The 18614-nt window shown below is 32.0% G+C and overlaps 2 protein-coding genes and 1 long non-coding RNA gene across 6 annotated transcripts; 2 read left to right on the top strand and 1 right to left on the bottom strand.

The window, feature by feature from the left end:
* The first annotated feature begins 1389 nt into the window (after positions 1 to 1389).
* LOC125056111 lies at positions 1390 to 4032 on the top strand. Its single transcript, XR_007118006.1, has 2 exons — positions 1390 to 3176; positions 3248 to 4032. It is a non-coding gene; the product is annotated as an uncharacterized LOC125056111 (long non-coding RNA).
* LOC125056091 (HIG1 domain family member 2A, mitochondrial) lies at positions 3892 to 7849 on the bottom strand. Of its 3 annotated transcripts, none has more exons than XM_047659046.1 (3): positions 7750 to 7849; positions 4383 to 4526; positions 3892 to 4302 (listed from the first exon to the last, which is right to left on the bottom strand). In XM_047659046.1, exons 2-3 carry the CDS (start codon positions 4510 to 4512, stop codon positions 4136 to 4138), a joined length of 297 nt encoding a protein of 98 aa, XP_047515002.1. In that variant the 5' UTR covers positions 4513 to 4526; positions 7750 to 7849; the 3' UTR covers positions 3892 to 4135. The 3 variants fall into 3 exon arrangements, with proteins under 3 accessions (XP_047515002.1, XP_047514995.1, XP_047514987.1); XM_047659039.1 differs by lacking the exon at positions 7750 to 7849 and adding an exon at positions 4663 to 4830; XM_047659031.1 differs by lacking the exon at positions 7750 to 7849 and adding an exon at positions 4638 to 4829.
* LOC125056079 lies at positions 5456 to 15438 on the top strand. 2 transcript variants are annotated; one of them, XM_047659012.1, is made up of 7 exons: positions 5456 to 5608; positions 6130 to 6451; positions 8799 to 9040; positions 10404 to 10492; positions 11464 to 11648; positions 12696 to 12838; positions 14181 to 15438. In XM_047659012.1, the coding sequence occupies exons 2-7, from the start codon at positions 6381 to 6383 to the stop codon at positions 14351 to 14353; spliced, it is 903 nt and encodes a 300-aa protein (XP_047514968.1). In that variant the 5' UTR covers positions 5456 to 5608; positions 6130 to 6380; the 3' UTR covers positions 14354 to 15438. The 2 variants fall into 2 exon arrangements, with proteins under 2 accessions (XP_047514968.1, XP_047514976.1); XM_047659020.1 differs by lacking the exons at positions 5456 to 5608; positions 6130 to 6451 and adding an exon at positions 8081 to 8246.
* The last annotated feature ends 3176 nt before the right edge of the window (positions 15439 to 18614 follow it).

Below are 18614 nucleotides of genomic sequence, written 5' to 3' on the forward strand. Positions count from 1 at the left end.
ATACAGCCGCAGCGTCCTAGGGAAATATATGACGTCACAAATCCCCGCTATACTTCTACTGCGAGCACTGGCGTTTTCGAGGTAAGGTACTCGCAGTGCTTTGATCACGTGATCAATCAAAACCACTTGAATGCCTAACGGCTGATATCACTTACAGTTTAATAACAAACATTTAAAATTCTAACTTACTTTCTTTGTAGTATTAATTCAATTGACAGTTAATATTAATATAGATTTTTTTAATGCGATAATACTCCAATAATAGTTTTTCTTGTTGAATTGAAAAACTTTGATGCACTCATTTGAAAACTGTGTCGAAAAACGAAGCTGACTAGTATACTGGACTGCGTTCCGTTTTAAATTGTAACCAGTATAGCTGGCTATAGAGAAACGGTTTCACAGTATACTAAATTGACGGTACTCTGTCAGTGGTCGCAGTGTATATCGGAACATACCCTAAGTACTTTAGTACTAACTACTAACCGAAAACGAATGTTAGCCCTAGGGATGTGAAAAAAAAATTGATTATAATCGATTTTTTTTAAAGTAAAAATCGATCTTTTTTACGCGATTTTTATATTTAAAATAATCGATTAATAATCGATTATTTTTTCATTATTATTATATTAGGGATATTCGATATACATTGATGCTTACAATGCGATACATTGAATCGATTATGATCGATTTTTATATTTTATAGTTAATTTTACAAAAACTCAAGTTTGAATGGAACACTATAATTTAAAAGTAAAATAAATTTATTCAGCAGCACAAGATTACATACAATTAAAAGAAAAATACTGCAATGTGTTACTGAAAAGGCATACTATTTATTAAGGCATTTATCAAATTTCACCTAAAATCTTTCAAAACGAGATTAAGTTAATTTCGATTTTGATTATTCTTAAACGTTAATTTGTGTTTATAATAAAAAAACCATGAAAAATAAAATATTTAGGGTGTTTGTTTTGAAATTAATTAAAAAGTTTGGAAAAAATACATTAATAAAAAAATCGATTATTTATTAATCGATTTTTCATGCTAAAAAATAATCGATTAATAAAAAAATCGATTTTTTTTAATGCAGAATGTCACATCCCTAGTCACTCACTTAGCCCAATACAGTGTTACCAACTCGAATTTTATCGAGTAGGTAGATACAATTTCAAAAGTTGGTAGTTTCCAACCATCTTCAATTCGAAAAGTAGATAGATCTACCTACCAAACTATAATTTCGAGTTTTATATAAAATCCTACCCTAAGATGTGATACCTTTAAATCATTCTTTTTTTCGTAAAAAAGTAATCACTAATAGTATTATAGTAAAAAAATAATATTAACTAAAAAATTGACAATATTCATTAAAAAATCAAAGCGTGTTATGGATTAAAGAGATCAATCTAACATAATCTACTTGACAATGGGGGCCGGAAACTGAAATGCTTAATCCAACCTGCATATTCTGGTTGAGAAAAATCCTAAAAGTTGGTAGATCTACCTACAAGTAATGCTTGATTTACCTAACAAGTTCTACCTAAAAGTTGGTAGAGTTGGTAGCACTAGCCCAATATTCAAAGAGTGTTTTTACTTTTTATATCGTTTGCGATTCAACAAATCGAAACGATTGTTGAAAATGAGTCGTCCGTTCGATTAGAAAAGCATGATCACGTCGATCCGAGCCAGAAAGGAAGGGTATATCACAGAATTCACAGAACACTGTTACTTCTAAGTTCTAGCGAAGAACAGCAATTTCATAGTAAAAAATGCTTACAAGGTACACCATCGCTCCAGATAATGGCATAGGTACTATCGTATGGCGCAAGTACAGAATTTTAAGGATTTTCTCTAATTCCTGTTGAGAAAGATTCTCTAATTTCATATAGAGAAATAAATCTTCTTCTGATATTATGCCGCATGTTGAGCATTTTCCTCTTCTTTTCCCTACCGTGTTTTAGAAAAGAACACAAAAGCGTCAATATAGCCCAGTGAAAATCTCTCGTTAACTCTTAAGCTGGCCGGACATAGAGCTGGCTGGATAGACGGACCGCATAATGTAGTCGGCTACGACTGCTTGGAGCAGTTGTGTTCGACCGCAAAATAATACTGATGCGAGTTCATTTACAAGATGGAATTCGATGAAGAAACACTGCTACTTGTACTATTATTACGCGAGCGTAGGCGTAGAGGACAGCGTAGTATGTGGGTGCGTCCAATACTACAATCAAGAGAACAGCATGGAATATTTCATACTTTGTATCACCAGCTGAGGGAAGACACTAAAAAGTTTTTCAACTACTTTAGTATGTCCCTGGTTTCATTTGATGAATTCGTTAGTATTTTATTTTATTTGAGGGAGTGGCGTGCGGTAGACAGCAACCGCTTGTAGCGGTCCGTGGGCAGAGGCTATTGAGTCCAAGGGTAATGCGCTGGCGGTAAGTTTGGACATAGCGAAAGCCTTCAATCAGTTGTGGCACAGAGCACTTTCCAAAGCTTCCAGCCTATGGGCTCCCTGAGAAATGATGGATTTGGATTTTTTGTTGGATTTTCTTAATCTTAAAATTAGTTTAATCTAAATAACAGAGAAGAATAGCAGCAACTCAAACTCTGCGCCAAAATGAAAAACAGTTGTAACAAAATAATAATAATTTTTTAATTTCTTTTTTGACAGAATGTATCGATCGATGAGCGAAGATCGGTTCGCGGGCATACGAACCAAATGTTATGTCACATAACTTATGTGACTATCACTTTATCAGTATTTACTACTCAGATCTGAGATCGCCACACGATTAAGTATTGCTTTTGAAATTCTGTTTACACGGAAACAATAAATTTTCTATAGAGAGGCAATGGTTGCCAAAGTGGAAGAGTAAGACGTGTGAATGTTTAGACGAAGAATTTTTTTTATATTCTTTCGATAATCGTACCTTCGATACGAGAAACTCTCTCAATCTAAATGGGCCTTTACTTCGTTCACTACAATGATCTTTCGCCCTGGCCTTCAGACTTCATGCGATTAACCTCAAGCCGAGGTCTGAGTCCCCTAGGAGACGCTCACGCCCTTGTGGCTTGTGCTTGTCGTGGGAAAAGTCCTTTTCTGAGCTACTCCGTCAAGACTTTTCACGCCAAAAGCGAGAATCCATTTATAAAAAAAATCTAATTATTTAAAGTTAGTAGTGCGTGGCCTGAGTCTCATCTGTTATTTTGATAAATCTTTCGATATTAAATACAGTGCTGTTATTAGCGAATTTCATAATGGACAAAAACTTCGAACAAAGAATTTGTTTTGCAACACCAATGAATACGGTGTTCGGAATTTCTGATTACATTGCAGAAGGCTTGCGGTAATAGATTTTATCCATAATGCGTGCTTAAGTTGAGGTGTGATGAAAGATTCGCCTCTTTCTAATAGACCATAAACTAACTTGACTATTGATGTACCATGTTTGCTATTTTGATTTTCAACGAAGTATAGATAATTTCTACTCATTTTTTGCATGTAAATTGTTGACTCATGAGTATTATGCACATACATACAATACACAATTAGCAACTTTTAGCACATTACCTGTACTAAACCACATGGTTGCTAAATCACCAGTTAGATTAGATAAATATGTGCGTCTTTTGATTCTGCTTACAATAATTTAGGGACCATTTCAAACTAGCTACTACTGGGTCGAATCTGCGTGAATACCAATCACATTTATACTGTATATAAAACATTTTTAAAAACAGTTCTGACAATTGTTTTATCAAAACATTTATACCTAGACTTACTTTTTGATTGATTTAATTATTAAGGTCAAAATAGACTAAAGTTGTACAATTTATTATGGAACTGATATTAAAGTATATTTCCTCATTAAGTGTAAATAAGCCAACAAGTAATATATATTACTTTAATTTTCTAAGCAGGTGCTTTAATATAAAAAGTGGCTGGCCCTTATAATAGCATAAGTTTTATTACAGTGCAAACAATAAATTTCTGATTCAAACAATATCTAACAATTAAATAAGTACATTTTGGTCTTGAGTTTTTAATAAATAAAATAACTTTCCTATTCTACACTAAAAAGTAATATTTTTCTCACAGAATTATAGAAACTTTCTATTATCACATAGTACATCATTATTTCAATGTTTTTCCAGCAGTCATTACAACTCCAACAACCAATGCTGTGATAGTAAATCCTTGAGCAACTATTCTAGCACGCATCATTGTTTGGGACATTTTAGTTCTACCTGTTCTAAAACACCACAGACCATATGATAAAGCGCCAGCTGTTGCTGCACAACCTATAATGTAAAAAAGGAAAATTTAATGCTGTCAAGATTAGTGTTATTTATTAAAGGATATAAAAAAAAGGCATAGTTACCTATGGGAACAAAGGGGTTTTCTTTAAACTTCCTAGCAAACTTTTGTTGAGTTGTTTCGGCTCTATCTATTACCCCTATGTCACGGCGTAGTTGCACCCAGTCCAGATCCGTCGGCTCGGCTTCAGCCATTGTAATGAATGTCTCTGAAATTAATTATTTTCTTTTTATTTACACGAAAACAAATTTAGTTATGGTAACTTAAAACGCAAAACATTAAAAATTCGAATCGTTATAGGTATTTAAAATACAGTTACCCTGATAATTCAGTAAGATATATACTTGTTATAATGTTTTATTGTGTAAAATGTATTTAGACACAAATAATAGATCTTTTTCAGATTGAAAACAATTCCTTGTTCTTGTTCTATAACCAATATTCCAATTTCACTTTAAGCCTGTGATAAATAATATATCCATTATCCAGAAGACATATTATATTATGACCACAGAAATTATGACAGTTCACACTTCACAGTGTGAACAATTTACAATAGCATAGAGTAAGTGGGGCAATTTTTTTACCTACAGATAATATAACCATTCTCTTATAATTTTATTTCGAATAACGGCTTAGTTGCCGCACTTATAGCTGAAACCAAAGAATTTTAGTGTGAATAGTTTTGACAAAATGTTTTCTTTTTGCTGTTGTTTGTTTTGTTTTATTTATTTTTTTAAATCAAAATGAGAAGTCGTTTTGTGAGTGCCTATTAGACTTATTGCGGCCAATAATTATTAAATAAACAAACTGAACAACATGTAGGCCGCCACCCTTTGTAATATCCAAAAGCCACGATCTTTGAATCTACTGGGTATCGGGCCGACCACTCACTGGTAAGGCTGGTCGAGAATCCTCTCCTGCACCACAGCACCGTCCTTTGTCATCACTTTAATTAAATCTTAACTTTCATGGACGGTAGAAATTAGAGGTGAATATACTCGTTAAAACATACGTCCGTGTTTTAACGAGAAGGATTCACTTGTAATTTTTAAAACAAAGTTTCGAAAGTGACTTCCCACATTGTGATCAAATAACGTCATCGTTGTAACAAATGTATACGAACGGACCATATTAAATTATCTGTGGAATCTTGTCAATCTTCAAATAGCTAAATGACACATTTATAGTCTCCACATAGTTTTTATTAGAAAATACTGTACCGAATCGATTTCGATGCAAGTTTCTAATTGTTTTAAAATGATTTTTAGTGTTGATACAAGTGTAACTGTGAGTAAAATTTCTTTTAATTCATAATAAGTCTAATAATTATTAGGTATATTCTATTAAATTGAATGAAGCTATCAATTGTCATGTGAAGGACTTTGTTAACTACGTATCTTTGGTTATTCATATTTCATTACAACCATGAAGCATTAAGGTCGCAGTTTACTTAACTATTTTTGATAATCAAATCATATATATAATAAAAGTATTGTAGAATGTATATACCACATTACACACAGTATCTATTTACAGTTTCTAGTAGTGGTTGCTTTGCAAGATGAGTTCTTGATCAATCTCTACATCTAATTTCTAAATAGCAACATGGAGCCTAAGAATGTATGGTTATATATATATCTACATACTAATCTTTTTTAAACAACATTTTTTCTGTATATAAATGAAAGCAAAAAAATGTTTATTAAGCTAAAGGCAAGGAGTGAAACATAGTATTTATAATCTCAATCATATTACTTGAAATTGTTATGTTTTTCATGTTGTAAAGTATCATTGTATTTTTGTTACAGATGCCTTCCTCAACTCTCTGTTTAAAATCTAGTGCATCTCAAAGGGTTTCTTGAGTGCTCTTTTAGTTTTTTAGTGTATTATTTTATCATATATATTTCTTATTATATCACTTTAATGTCATACTTAAACCTGTCTTATCAATTCTGCTCAAGATAAAATACACATAGCTATATTGTTTAGTATATCAGACGATCACTGCTTTTGTAAAGTGCTATATTTTCTTAAGTTTATTATATATTTCTTTTAAAAAATGGCTTCAAGTGACCCTGAAATTCATGATGGCTTTACATTACCAGTGTGGATGAAAACAAAACCAGCCAAGTAAGTAGTTTTGGTGCTTTAATTGTTTTAAAATTAATCAAAGAGCCTATATAGCAATCTCACTTAGATCTCAGGGTGAGATCTATAGTGCGCACTTGGACTTTGCTCAGACTTTACTTACGAAAAACACTAAGGTTAAACTATGATTTAGTATATTTATAGACATTTTAACGGTGAGATTAAGCTAAGCTCAAGCTAAGACAGAAATTGATGTTTCATTTCATGCAATACCTTCTTTATTATCCTTTAAAAAAGTAAAGAATGGTTATAGTTAAGTCTGAGCAAAGTCTAAGTGCGCTCTATAGATCTCACCCTCATTCTCTTATCTCACAATAAAGTATAACAAACATTCCTATTCAAAATCAAAGCATGTTTGTTTTGTTAGACAAAAGTACTTATTACAGACTTTTAATTTCATTGCATGCTTTGTCACATGATAATTACTATTCAAATGCTTGGCATATATGGGTCATGCCTTTTGTCATTTTTTTTGTCCATGGCCTGTGATCCTTTAGACCTACTGAGTAACAGTATAAAATTGCCCATTATTGACATATTTTTTGTACCATAGGTAGCGCTTATAACAAATAATAATCTTACAGCGTGATATTTGCATTACAGATGTAATAATAATACAATTACAGAACTATGGTCAATTATATAGATTTGTCTTAATAATAATAATTTTAAGAGAAAATGTTTTACTCCTCTGAATTATAAAATTCATAAGTTTAAAATTACTTTTCTTTGTTGATTTCTTTAGATTAAATGTAGAATATACTATTCTGTAAATAATAAATACAGTGTGTATTCCCTAGAACTATCAATCTTTATTTGACATTTCTTTTTATGACTCAGATACGGGTTGTCTATTTTTATCTATGAGTCAGGACTTTCAATTAATTATAATGATGTAATATGTACCTTTCATGCTGGAGGCAATTTTATGATTTTAGAACCTTCAATGTTTTTTTAATACTCATTGTTTGATTGACAAGCTTTTGTATATAAGCTTAAAGAAACTATAATTATGCATATAATACCTTTATTAAAGCAAACTTATATGTCATAGCCTCAGTGAAATATCATTTCACAGCTTAGTAACAGACTTTGAAAAAAACAAAAATGTAAATATTATTAATTACATTAACGCTGATAAAGTCACACCTCTAGCTTATCATTTCATGTTTACAGATTGTGGATTATAGCTGCTATATTTGATTTAAACACTTGTAAAATTAAGTATTTAATAACTAATTCTTAATAACTTTATAGTTAGAATACAACTATGTACTTACATTCTAAGAGGTCGAATGTATGCTATATGTAAACAAAATCACTAAATCTGAGTAATATTCTTAGCATTTCATTTCTTGGCACGTTTGCACGTTTCTATCTTTTCCTGTGCCAAGATGTGCTTTAATGTTTCGTTGGATATTTAAAAACTGCTAATACTTCAAAAAGAATCATGCCTTTGACCTTAAGCAATGACGTCTTCAGTCGAACTTTCTCTGTCGAGGGAGTGCGCCTATCAACCAATACGATTGGCGAGGCATCGTGACGTCAGACGGTATTTTTGTTTTGCTACTTGAAACGCTATCTCGATAAAATCGTTCGTAGTGCAAATAATTACAAATTATAATGCCTAGTCGACATAAAGGTATCTCGCGCATTAATAGTGTTCAGTCAACATACGCTTATTCAAGAGTTATTTACTTTAAAGAAGCAGATTCTGAATAGCAATGAAACAAAGAAATTTAATGACGAAAATTAATAATTATAACAACTTAATATTGTAAGTAATATAGGTTTAGTTCCTTTTCAAATAAAAATCAAATAATGTAATGGAGGATGTACATTGTAGGTACGGTTTGATGTGTAAATTTTTAAGTGTATTGGTTGAGTGACTGGATCGCGTTAAAGATAATTAATTTCAAACTTTTACAATTATCATCCCTTAAGATTCATCGTAATGAACTAAACGGTTTAAGGGGTTTATGCATGAAATCGTAACAAATGTTTATGATATCATTGTGGTTTGTACAAAACAAAAATATTTTTTGCGTTTACTTTTGTATGCACCTGTGACCTTTAGTTAATATTGATGTTACCGTTTTCCATACAATTTGTCTTTTGATAATTAATAATTTAGGAAAATGGAACAACTTATCATTGTTATGACAGTAAAACTTATCAAATGAGGTTGGCTGTGTCTTAATTATGTAATTGCAATGATCCAAAATTTACTTAAGATTTTAATATTGTATAATTTGTTTTAAAACCATTAAATAATTCAGTTAAACGTTCTATTTATTTCTAGACGATGACGCGATTTCTTTGTTTTCAGAGAATTCGAGCCATTTTCAACCTCACCGCCAGCGCCTGAGGATTCATTTTTCTACATTCGATATCCAAAAACAGATGCATTGTTTGGCAAGCCGAAGCTTAACGAAGATCTCCCAAAGATTATTCAGGAACAGCAAAAGGACGTTTCGGGGTCATTCAACAAAATTAAAGAGAAGGACTGGTCTAAACATACCAAGCCGTGCCAGGATGTCTTACATGGAATAGCACCTATCAATACAGCAGGTACTTTTACATATCTAAGGTCAACTTGATATCACTGAAGATAGCATTATCGGTTAATGTAAATAGCTTTTTTGTTAAGAAAAACAAAAAATATAAAATATTCAGTTCACATTCTAACATGTACCTTATATATAATTCTTGCGTCACGATGTGATGTATTCACTTTAATGGATTAACATGCCAAGTGTAAACAAAAACAAATCATATTAGCAAACTATAATCGTCATATAAGCTTGGTATGATCAATAATATTGATATGACGTAATGTGTACAACAAGGAACACGAAAGTAGTAATGCATTTCAATTGGTAACGCTTTAGAAGATATATCTATCTTGTGGTTTGATTACATACTTGTAATATACTCCAAATTTTGGAATGTAATTTTTTTTGCTATAAATGTTAATTATTTTTTCGAAACTTGTATTGTCGGAAAACTAGATCTTGGATTTGTACAGATATGGTAGACAGAACTATTCTGTAAGTTTTTGTGAGAATATTGAAAATTATGAATAATTAATGCCGCTTAAATGATATTAACAGAAACATTGGAACCGGTCGGTCTGACTAATAAGCGTTTGTGGGCTAGTCTTCCGTGACATTTTGAATTCTAGTTTTGCCCTGTTTGTAAAAACGGTCAAAAAGTGGTCATAAGATTCACAGAACACGATGCAAACAGGCTTTGTAAAGAATGTTAATTGACTGGAAAGAGAGACAGTTATTTAATAAGCATAGTCTCATTCAAATTTGTTTAATTATTTATTAAAGTTTTTTTGGAAACCAACGATGACTTCTAATACGTTAATAAATTGATTCAGAAAGTACAGTTTTAGTATTTGAATTCAACAAGCGTACTTTTTAAAGAGTCGTATGTATGTTATTGAATTAATTTGCCTTTGCTTTGTTTTTTTGGGAACGAAGGTATGACATATGTCAATCGGTGTGGAGTAATTTTAGAGATAACGTCTACGTCAACAGATAATGTCAGATTTTAAGAGATTGAATACATTTTCATAGAACTCGAATTTGCTACACGAATACTATTTGAACCATGGCGCTTCTGTTTAGTTTTAAATATTCCCACGCAATTAGACATAGGGTCCTTCAAGAAAAGAGCGTACAAATTCCTGAAAGGCCGGCAACGCACTCGCGAGCCCTCTGGCATTGAGAGTGTCCATGGGCGGCGGTATCACTTAACATCAGGTGAGCCTCCTGCCCGTTTGCCCCCCTGTTCTATAAAAAAAAAAACGCTACTCAAGTTTTTCCATACAAAAATCGTTCTCGTTATTTGAATTTACATGTATTGTATACATTTCGTGTTAAGGGTGTAGTGGGATGGTAAATTATTTTTCTCTCTATTTCAGCTAACCCATTGAATTTGAAGCCCAAACCGGCTGGTACAGACGATGGCTTCAAAGGCGAGGGAGCGGCTTGCGGCAACTCAGTGCTCAAGGTGAGATGCGGTTAATGTATGCGCTACCTTCAATGTGTTGCAAGCATTTCATGAACGGCTAACAAGTTTTTGTATTAGAAATAGGGCCGAAGTGAAATATTCTACATCTTTATATCAGTCAAATCAAAGTTATAATGGTTTACCGAAACCCATGGTTAACTTATTTTTCGTATAAAACATTATTTAAAAAATAATATTTATGTAAATTGCAAACAAGATATTTTTAATATAAAAAAATAATGAACGACGACTGAACATAATATTTATACAAAGCATGAGTTACGAAGTAACAATAAAACTTTGACAAGCATTTATGCCCGTAAATTATTCTCGGAATGCATTTATAATCTTTGTTATGTAACTCCATGCTTGTGACGCAATCTATATGGCCAAGGTTAGCTGATTGTCATTCAAAGATCGCGTGTAAAAATGTGTTCCCGTTCCAGATAAATTTAAATATCTAGGGTATTATTTAGTATTTATATTTTATCAAACAATGAAAACTAAATTCGATGATAATAAATTGTGTCAAAGCTCTTTTAATGTTAACTTAATAATGAAATCTCACTTAATTCTTGCATCAGTCAAATTAACCTAATTGTGTTTTAAATCAATTTAAAACTACTGCTAAATATGTTTGATCGGTTCACGCGTAGCGTTGGTGCATTGCAATACGTCAGACGACCTGAATGCAATTGTGAATGTGCATAGTTCAATTATAGCACTCACGGTACTTCCGAGCGCTTTGTTCTATTTCTAATACTAGTGCGCCATTCGATATAGTTGTTATAGCAGGAAGAACACAATTAAAAATGGTATATATTAGTTATAAGCCGCTGTGTTTACATGTATATAACATCATAACTACTGAAACGATATATAAGTCCTTTTATAAAGCTTATGAGTCATTATTAAAGCGTCATTAAAGGAAATTGTAATGCGGTTTCAAAAATGAAGAGTCATGGTTGCAGGTCGCGAATCAAATGATATCTACTCGTGGGCCGCGCGGCTTCACTGTGGCATCTCCATCTGATGATGGGCAGGATACATCTGGATACAACTTGATGGCCCGTCGTGGCAGCAAAAGCCTTCCAACAACACCCATGCACTCACCACCTCCCAGTCCTAACAGCCGTCGCAAGATGTATAATAACAGGTATGTACAAAACCGATCCAGCTTAAACATTAAAGCAGTAACGAAGATTTTTAAACTACATGGTATTTTATGTTTTTAGTTCTAAGTCCCCTTAATAATGAAAATTAACCGCTGCGTGTTTAATAAAAAATCGGCATCAAATAGATGTTAAATATTCTGTGGCAAAAATGGCTGCGAAATTCAAATAATATTTGTGTACATTTTATAATCTCAGTTAACGTACGTAAAAATCCTAACAAGTCCATATATAACAGGTATCTAGAAGAGGTATAAAGATTGGCATTTGCGCCAAGATTTCTGTATACATATTAAGACACCATGTGTATGGTGTACACTTTGTGATAGATAAACACTATTTAATGACATTATTTATATAGATTGCCAACGTACGTATTCATTTACTATGATTATATATATGATTCGAATCAGGTATCAAGTGCGTTTTTTTTACTTTTAACGCCTTTTAGTTTTATAAATATATAAATCCCAAATTTATATTTATATATCATAATTAAACGGATGATAAAAAACGAGGCCACGGTTAGCAAGTTTATTATCTTTTTTAGATCAATGACTTGTTATTTAGTTAACACTGGTACAGTTATCTCACGGTTTGTTTTTGTTTTCAAAATGACTGATATAGGTATCATAGTTATTATGATTCAAGTAGGTAGGTGGTCAGACTATTGTTCTATATTTGTTTAGTGCTTAGATCTTACTGTTATTTTTAGTAGTAAATTTCGGACTACTATTATTTCGTTATTGCTTGTTACTTATGCATTTAAAAGGAAATATTTAATAAGAATAAACGAGCTCTATAAATTACCAAAGTATATTCCAAAACCTTCGTACTGTTACATCATATTATTTTATCCATATACAAATGTGAAAACGGACTTTCTTGACCTTACGATCATATAAACAAACAGTGTTATTTAACTTGACTTGACTGTCTTAAAAACCTATTACTATGGTTAACAGATAAGATTTTCCATCCAAATTCCACAGATTTCATCAGGCACGTAACAGATAAATTATTTATTTCAGATATTTCACTTCTCCTTACGAACCAGTGGAGGATGTCCACGGTCGGTCATGGCTTACGATGGCACTTCTGGGTTTTAAGAGAGACCTTACCACGTCCACTTCAACACTAGCTGAAGAGGATATTGTGGAAAATAGATTACAGAGTAAGTTATTGAACTTCTACTTCTATTTTTTTTTTTTTAAAGACAGTTCACACCAATTGACCTAGTCCCATGCTAAGCTGGTGAAGCTTGTGTTATGGGTACTAGGTAACGAATATACATACATATTATAGATAGATAGACATATAAATACATATTTAAACACCCAAGACCTAAGCTCAACACCAAATGCTCATCACATCGATGTTCGTCTCAGCCGGGGATCGAACCCGGGACCCATGGATTCGCAGTCAGGGGTACTAACCACTAGACCAATGAGTCGTCACTTCTATGGTTAACGTTTTTAATTATTAAAATGTTTAGACAATTAACCTTTTTGCTATATAGAACTAACCTTTGCAGCAGCATGTGATCTTAAATTACGTTTAGTTACGACGTATTTATTTTCGGTGAAAAGGCAGGGTTTCATTGCCCGACCTAAAGGTTGTGTGCGGTAGAACCTAACCTGCTGTTAAAATTTCTTTTTACTAAATATTAAGAAAATTAATAATTAGATATCGTGTTTAAGAAGGAAAACTTTCTGTCTTATACCATCCAGATAAGCTAGTTTTAATTTTACATTGAAGTAGTGGAAAATTAGAACTTGTTGCATTAGAATTGATAATCATTATACGTATTACTCACTGATATGTAAATATACAATCATAAAGATTATTTCGATTGGTAGATAAGCAATATCTTATTTAAATCAAGAAATTTCCGTTACCATGAGTATGTACTGCGATTAAATTTATCTAGAATTTAATAATAGGTTTCACTATCTTAACGATGTACCACGTTACCACAAAATCCCCAGGTTAAAGGTTAGGGGGATGAATTAATTAATAAAATTTATTTAATTTTAAACTTACTGATGGATTTCTGTATCTGCTCCGTGATCATTTCTGATAGGCAAGTAGATGATCACCGTCTAAGATGCCGGTTTCCTCACGATGTCTTCCTTCACCGTACGAGCAAGTGATAGAAAATGTTCATTGGTCCACAGCTGAGGTTCGAACCTACGACCACAAGTATTACGCCGAAGCCACTAGGCCAATACTGCTCTTGGAGCTATACGAATTTTAATAAACAACCATAAGATTTTTTCACTGAACGTACAATGGCTTAGGTCAAACGCTATATAAATCATAAGATCTTCCTTATAACTTAATTCTTTAATGTTTAATGTGAATTTTAAAAGGTAAGAAAACTTGATAAGAACTAGTGTTTACTGTTTAGAACTACAATCAATACGTTAGTTTTAGTTTAGTTGTTTTAGTGTCACGAACTACATTGAAGGAATTGTATATTGCGTTTTTGTAATATTTTTTTTCTATTGTTATAGATGTCACACTCGCAGAGTCCGTCGAAAATCTGGGCCCCTCACCGAAAAATAAGGAGCCGAAGTTAATCAGTGAAACGTCTAACCCTTCCAAATCCCCTAAATCATCTCAAGCTTTCCGTGCAAAACCTTCGGAGCTACGTGAAATGAATTTTTGGTCGCCGACATCTATGTAAGCTTAAAGAATTCAGAATTTAATGATTAATGTTGTAATTATTTGAAATGTAATGAATTGACCTGATTGATACCGATTGGTTTATAAAATGTCTACTTATGTAAAGTATATTAATGAAACACTCATTTAATATATTTATTAAAAAAAATCGATCTTATAATACTGTAGGTGATTGTATCTAACTATGCTGTAATGGAATTAGAATTTATTTCGCTTTAAACTCCCTTCACCCAGGCCTGCGATTGGCCGAATAAGCTTTCGCTACCAATTCCTTGGGTGAAGTGAGTTCGATAATGACATTTACAGAATATGGGGCCTGATTCTATTCATTTATCTTTCATTGAACCAGCATAGATTTAGAATAAAAGTATTTATAATTGATATAGAAATTAATTAGCACGTTAAGCCTCGAACGTTTATTTTTATGTAAACTGAAATTTGGTTAAAATTTATCTATTTTTGTCTCGCATTTTATCTAACAGTATTCACACAAACAAAATGGAAATTACACCATATTACTTAACTAATAAATTTCCTTCGTACAGTTTATAACAAAATTCATAGAGTGTATTAATAGTGTTAAATGTATAACATAAGCTAACATTAAAATATATTGACTGGAATTAGGTATTCCACAAATTCCATTAATCTAAGGAATAAAATCATTTACATGTTAGTATGTTAGATTCACCAGAATTCATTAAATTTACATCTTAAGCTAAATATAGGCAGTATGTTTTGACTGTGATCATTTAAGATACATATTTTTGTATGAAAATCACTTCTATGATATTAGTGTTGAATGGATTTGACTTGCAGTCGTCTGGAAAATGGAGATAATCTCAGTAATTAAACCGCCTTTGACCGAATTTAAAACATCTTGAGTGACGCGAATTCAGGCTAAAATTCAAAGACAAGTTTGGTTGCGAAAATCCAATGATTTTTAGCATATTTTTGTCATTGAATTTTACATTTTGAATTGGTTAATATTTATCTTTGTTGTGTGTGTATTATCGTGAGCAGATAGGCTATTTCTGAAGTAATAAGAAATGTATTTCTAGGTTTAATAAATATATCTCTCTTCAATTTTTGTTTCATTTCTATGACAGCCTTTTCCTGTCGTTATTAATGATCTGAATGCTTTCTCTATAATATCGCATCTAACAGTTAATAGTGTTGTGATGATGCACCATGATTTCATCAGTAACGATGGGCTATTTTGTGGTGCGGATTTTTCCATACCTTAATTATTCATTAATATTATAAGACATGGTCATCAGGCGGTCAGGCATTCTATGATCTTCGTATAGTAATTGTCTATTTCATGAAACAATCAATTCTTCGATCCAGTCACTACAAATATATGGTATGAGTAAAGTTACTTATAATTATATACTAAACTTCATTATAAACAATAAATTCGCACAAGTTTAGTTCTACGATTAGTTCAATGTTTGCTTGTATAAATAACTTCACTAAAAGATTCACGGATACTAAATAAATTGCTGAAAACTGTATTCAGTTAATACCTATCCTATCGTTTAGAAATTCCAATACCAAAGTAAATTTATTTCGTATGGATTAAAATAAATAGGCTTTTTACATCGTATAATAAGTCGACATTTCTAAGAAATAAACGCACCATTTATTTATTGAACCGGTAACCCACTGTGGTCTTGGAGTTTTAGTTTTTGATTTGGGACTTAATCAGTGAGCTAAATGGCCGTTCGCCTACATGGCTTCTAAAAAAATGTTTGGACAGATGTTAGAGCCAATCTGACGACTCATTGGTCTAGTGGTTAGTACCCCTGACTGCGAATCCATGGGTCCCGGGTTCGATCCCCGGCTGAGGCGAACATAGATGTGATGAGCATTTGGTGTTGTGCTGAGGTCTTGGGTGTTTAAATATGTATTTATATGTCTATCTATCTATAATATGTATGTATATCCGTTGCCTAGTATCCATAACACAAGCTTCACCAGCTTAGCATGGGACTAGGTCAATTGGTGTGAATTGTCTTTAAAAAAAAATCTAAATCTAAAAATCTAAATTGTATTAAAATTACCATGGGAACAGACGTAACATTCGTATGAAATTTAATTTTTGGATAACGATTGACCCGTCCCTTGAAAATATAATATATCTTACACGATTAAAGTAATATATCATTATTCGTCCTGCTTCATATTTTGTTCGTGGAAATATAACTCGACAATAATAATCTAGTTTACAAAACGACTCATTCACTTTAAAGAAGACATTTAATAAATGTACACTTGCCTTTCCCACAACAGAACACATCAGTTTAACTGTCACTTGGCGCATTTCTGACTCGAAACAATTCCAGAAATGAAATATTTTTAAAGCCATTAGCCAGAAAGCCTTGGTCTAGACTTTAAGTAATCTTTTATTTATCAGTATGAAACTCCAGTGAACTGAGAGAGTTGTCTGATATTAATGATTTTGAGGATTGTAATAAACTTTTCGATTGAGGAGTTTTTGGATTAAGTTCGGCGTAATATCCAGTTATATGATTTTATTAGACGATTTTCTATGCAACTTGGGAGACGAAGTAAATATTTTTACTTTGTTTCAAGACCTTTAGGCCGGCTATACACAGGTGGAGAAGCTTTCGCCGAGTCTCGGCCTTATAGGTCAGTGAATGCAGCCATCACGGACATGTCGGTGTCTTTGTGTCATGGACCTTGTCTTTTTCAAAATATTTAGATTTATGTATGGAAGCACTTTAGGCCTACATTTAACGTTATTGATAACTATTAAGGCAGTAGCGATTCGTAGCGATTTACAAGGTAATAATTGCATCAAACTTAAATTTATCACAATTTTCGATTGAATTTTAGATACAAATGGGCGTGCTAATTCAACGAATAATAGACACTGAAAAGCAGGAAGATTGTGTTAAAGGTACCATAGTAAGTTTTTTTAAGGATTACAGTTTTTGCTGAAAATGTACTTGGCTTACATAATTGATGAACATCAGAATTATCATGAAGAGTATGCCTAGCCGGCGATGCCACAAAACCGGTCAATATTGTCGGATTAACCGGCTTTATACTGCTGATGAATAATTGTGTCCTGCGTCCGACCCGGATTAAGCCGCTTCTCCCTGATTTAATTGACAATCCCAGTATAATTGATAGCTATTAATAGTATAAACAGTACGCTAATAAACTAACTGGACATTATCGTTATAAGTTTTAGAGTTCTAATGATTAATGTCTTTGTCCATTTTTGACCATTCCGTACTCTGTTACTGGCTATCATTATCCTGATCCTAACGCGGTTTTATTAAGACTCTTATTTAGCTTTTAAATTGACATATGTTTTTCTTGCTGCTTGTTTCTTTTAGTGCTTACCATAATTTCTTTGAGGAAAATGTTTGTTTTCTTGCTTTATTGACTTATTTATTTGTAAATACCAAAGTTTCATATTAAATACTCATTTGTTTTTCAATGATAGTTGTTATATCTAACGTTATTGTTATGACCTGTAAATGTACCTGCAATTTAACCGTTGCGATTACAAGTATTATAATAAAATATTTATATTTTTCCATGTTCCAAAATTGCTAAAACTACGAGAAAAATATTTAATGTTTTTATTATTATTATTATTTATTTATTTGTTCAGAATAATCCATCATTATGTTAGTATAAAGTTACGGACTAGTGTTAGTATATTATTATTAAAAAGCTAAGCATAAAACCCAATATACGTATACATCAATAATATTACACACTTATAAATTAGTTACAGAATTATATTGAAATTACACCTGCAATTGTCTTATTACCTTAACGTTTTTCTTATATATATTATGTTTGATAATATACGGTATAACAAATGAATATGGGTAGTAGTTAATAAGAGAAGTTGTAGTCGTTATTCATTCAACAAACTGAAAGTCAACGCAGTTGGGGAAACATTGTCGATGCCAGAGGAAAATGGATGTGAAATCTTTTCAACTTGCCGTAATTCCACTTTCTGTGGAGTTTATATCTTATTCAATAATTTCAGTGTACAATACTAGTTTAAAGTTATCACTTGACATAGTTTTGTTTTGTACATATATAATAATATGGATTTTGTGTATGTATTTATAAATTATGGTCTAGTTTTAAACTAATTATGGATTCTTTATGTCAAGATTAAATCATTAAATCGATGTTATCACTTAAATTGATTGTACCCACTAGAGTTTCTAAATATCACGAAATTCATTAAGTAGGCATACTAATTT

The sequence above is a fragment of the Pieris napi genome, chromosome 2 (assembly GCF_905475465.1).
Source record: "Pieris napi chromosome 2, ilPieNapi1.2, whole genome shotgun sequence".
Lineage (NCBI taxonomy): Eukaryota > Metazoa > Arthropoda > Insecta > Lepidoptera > Pieridae > Pieris > Pieris napi.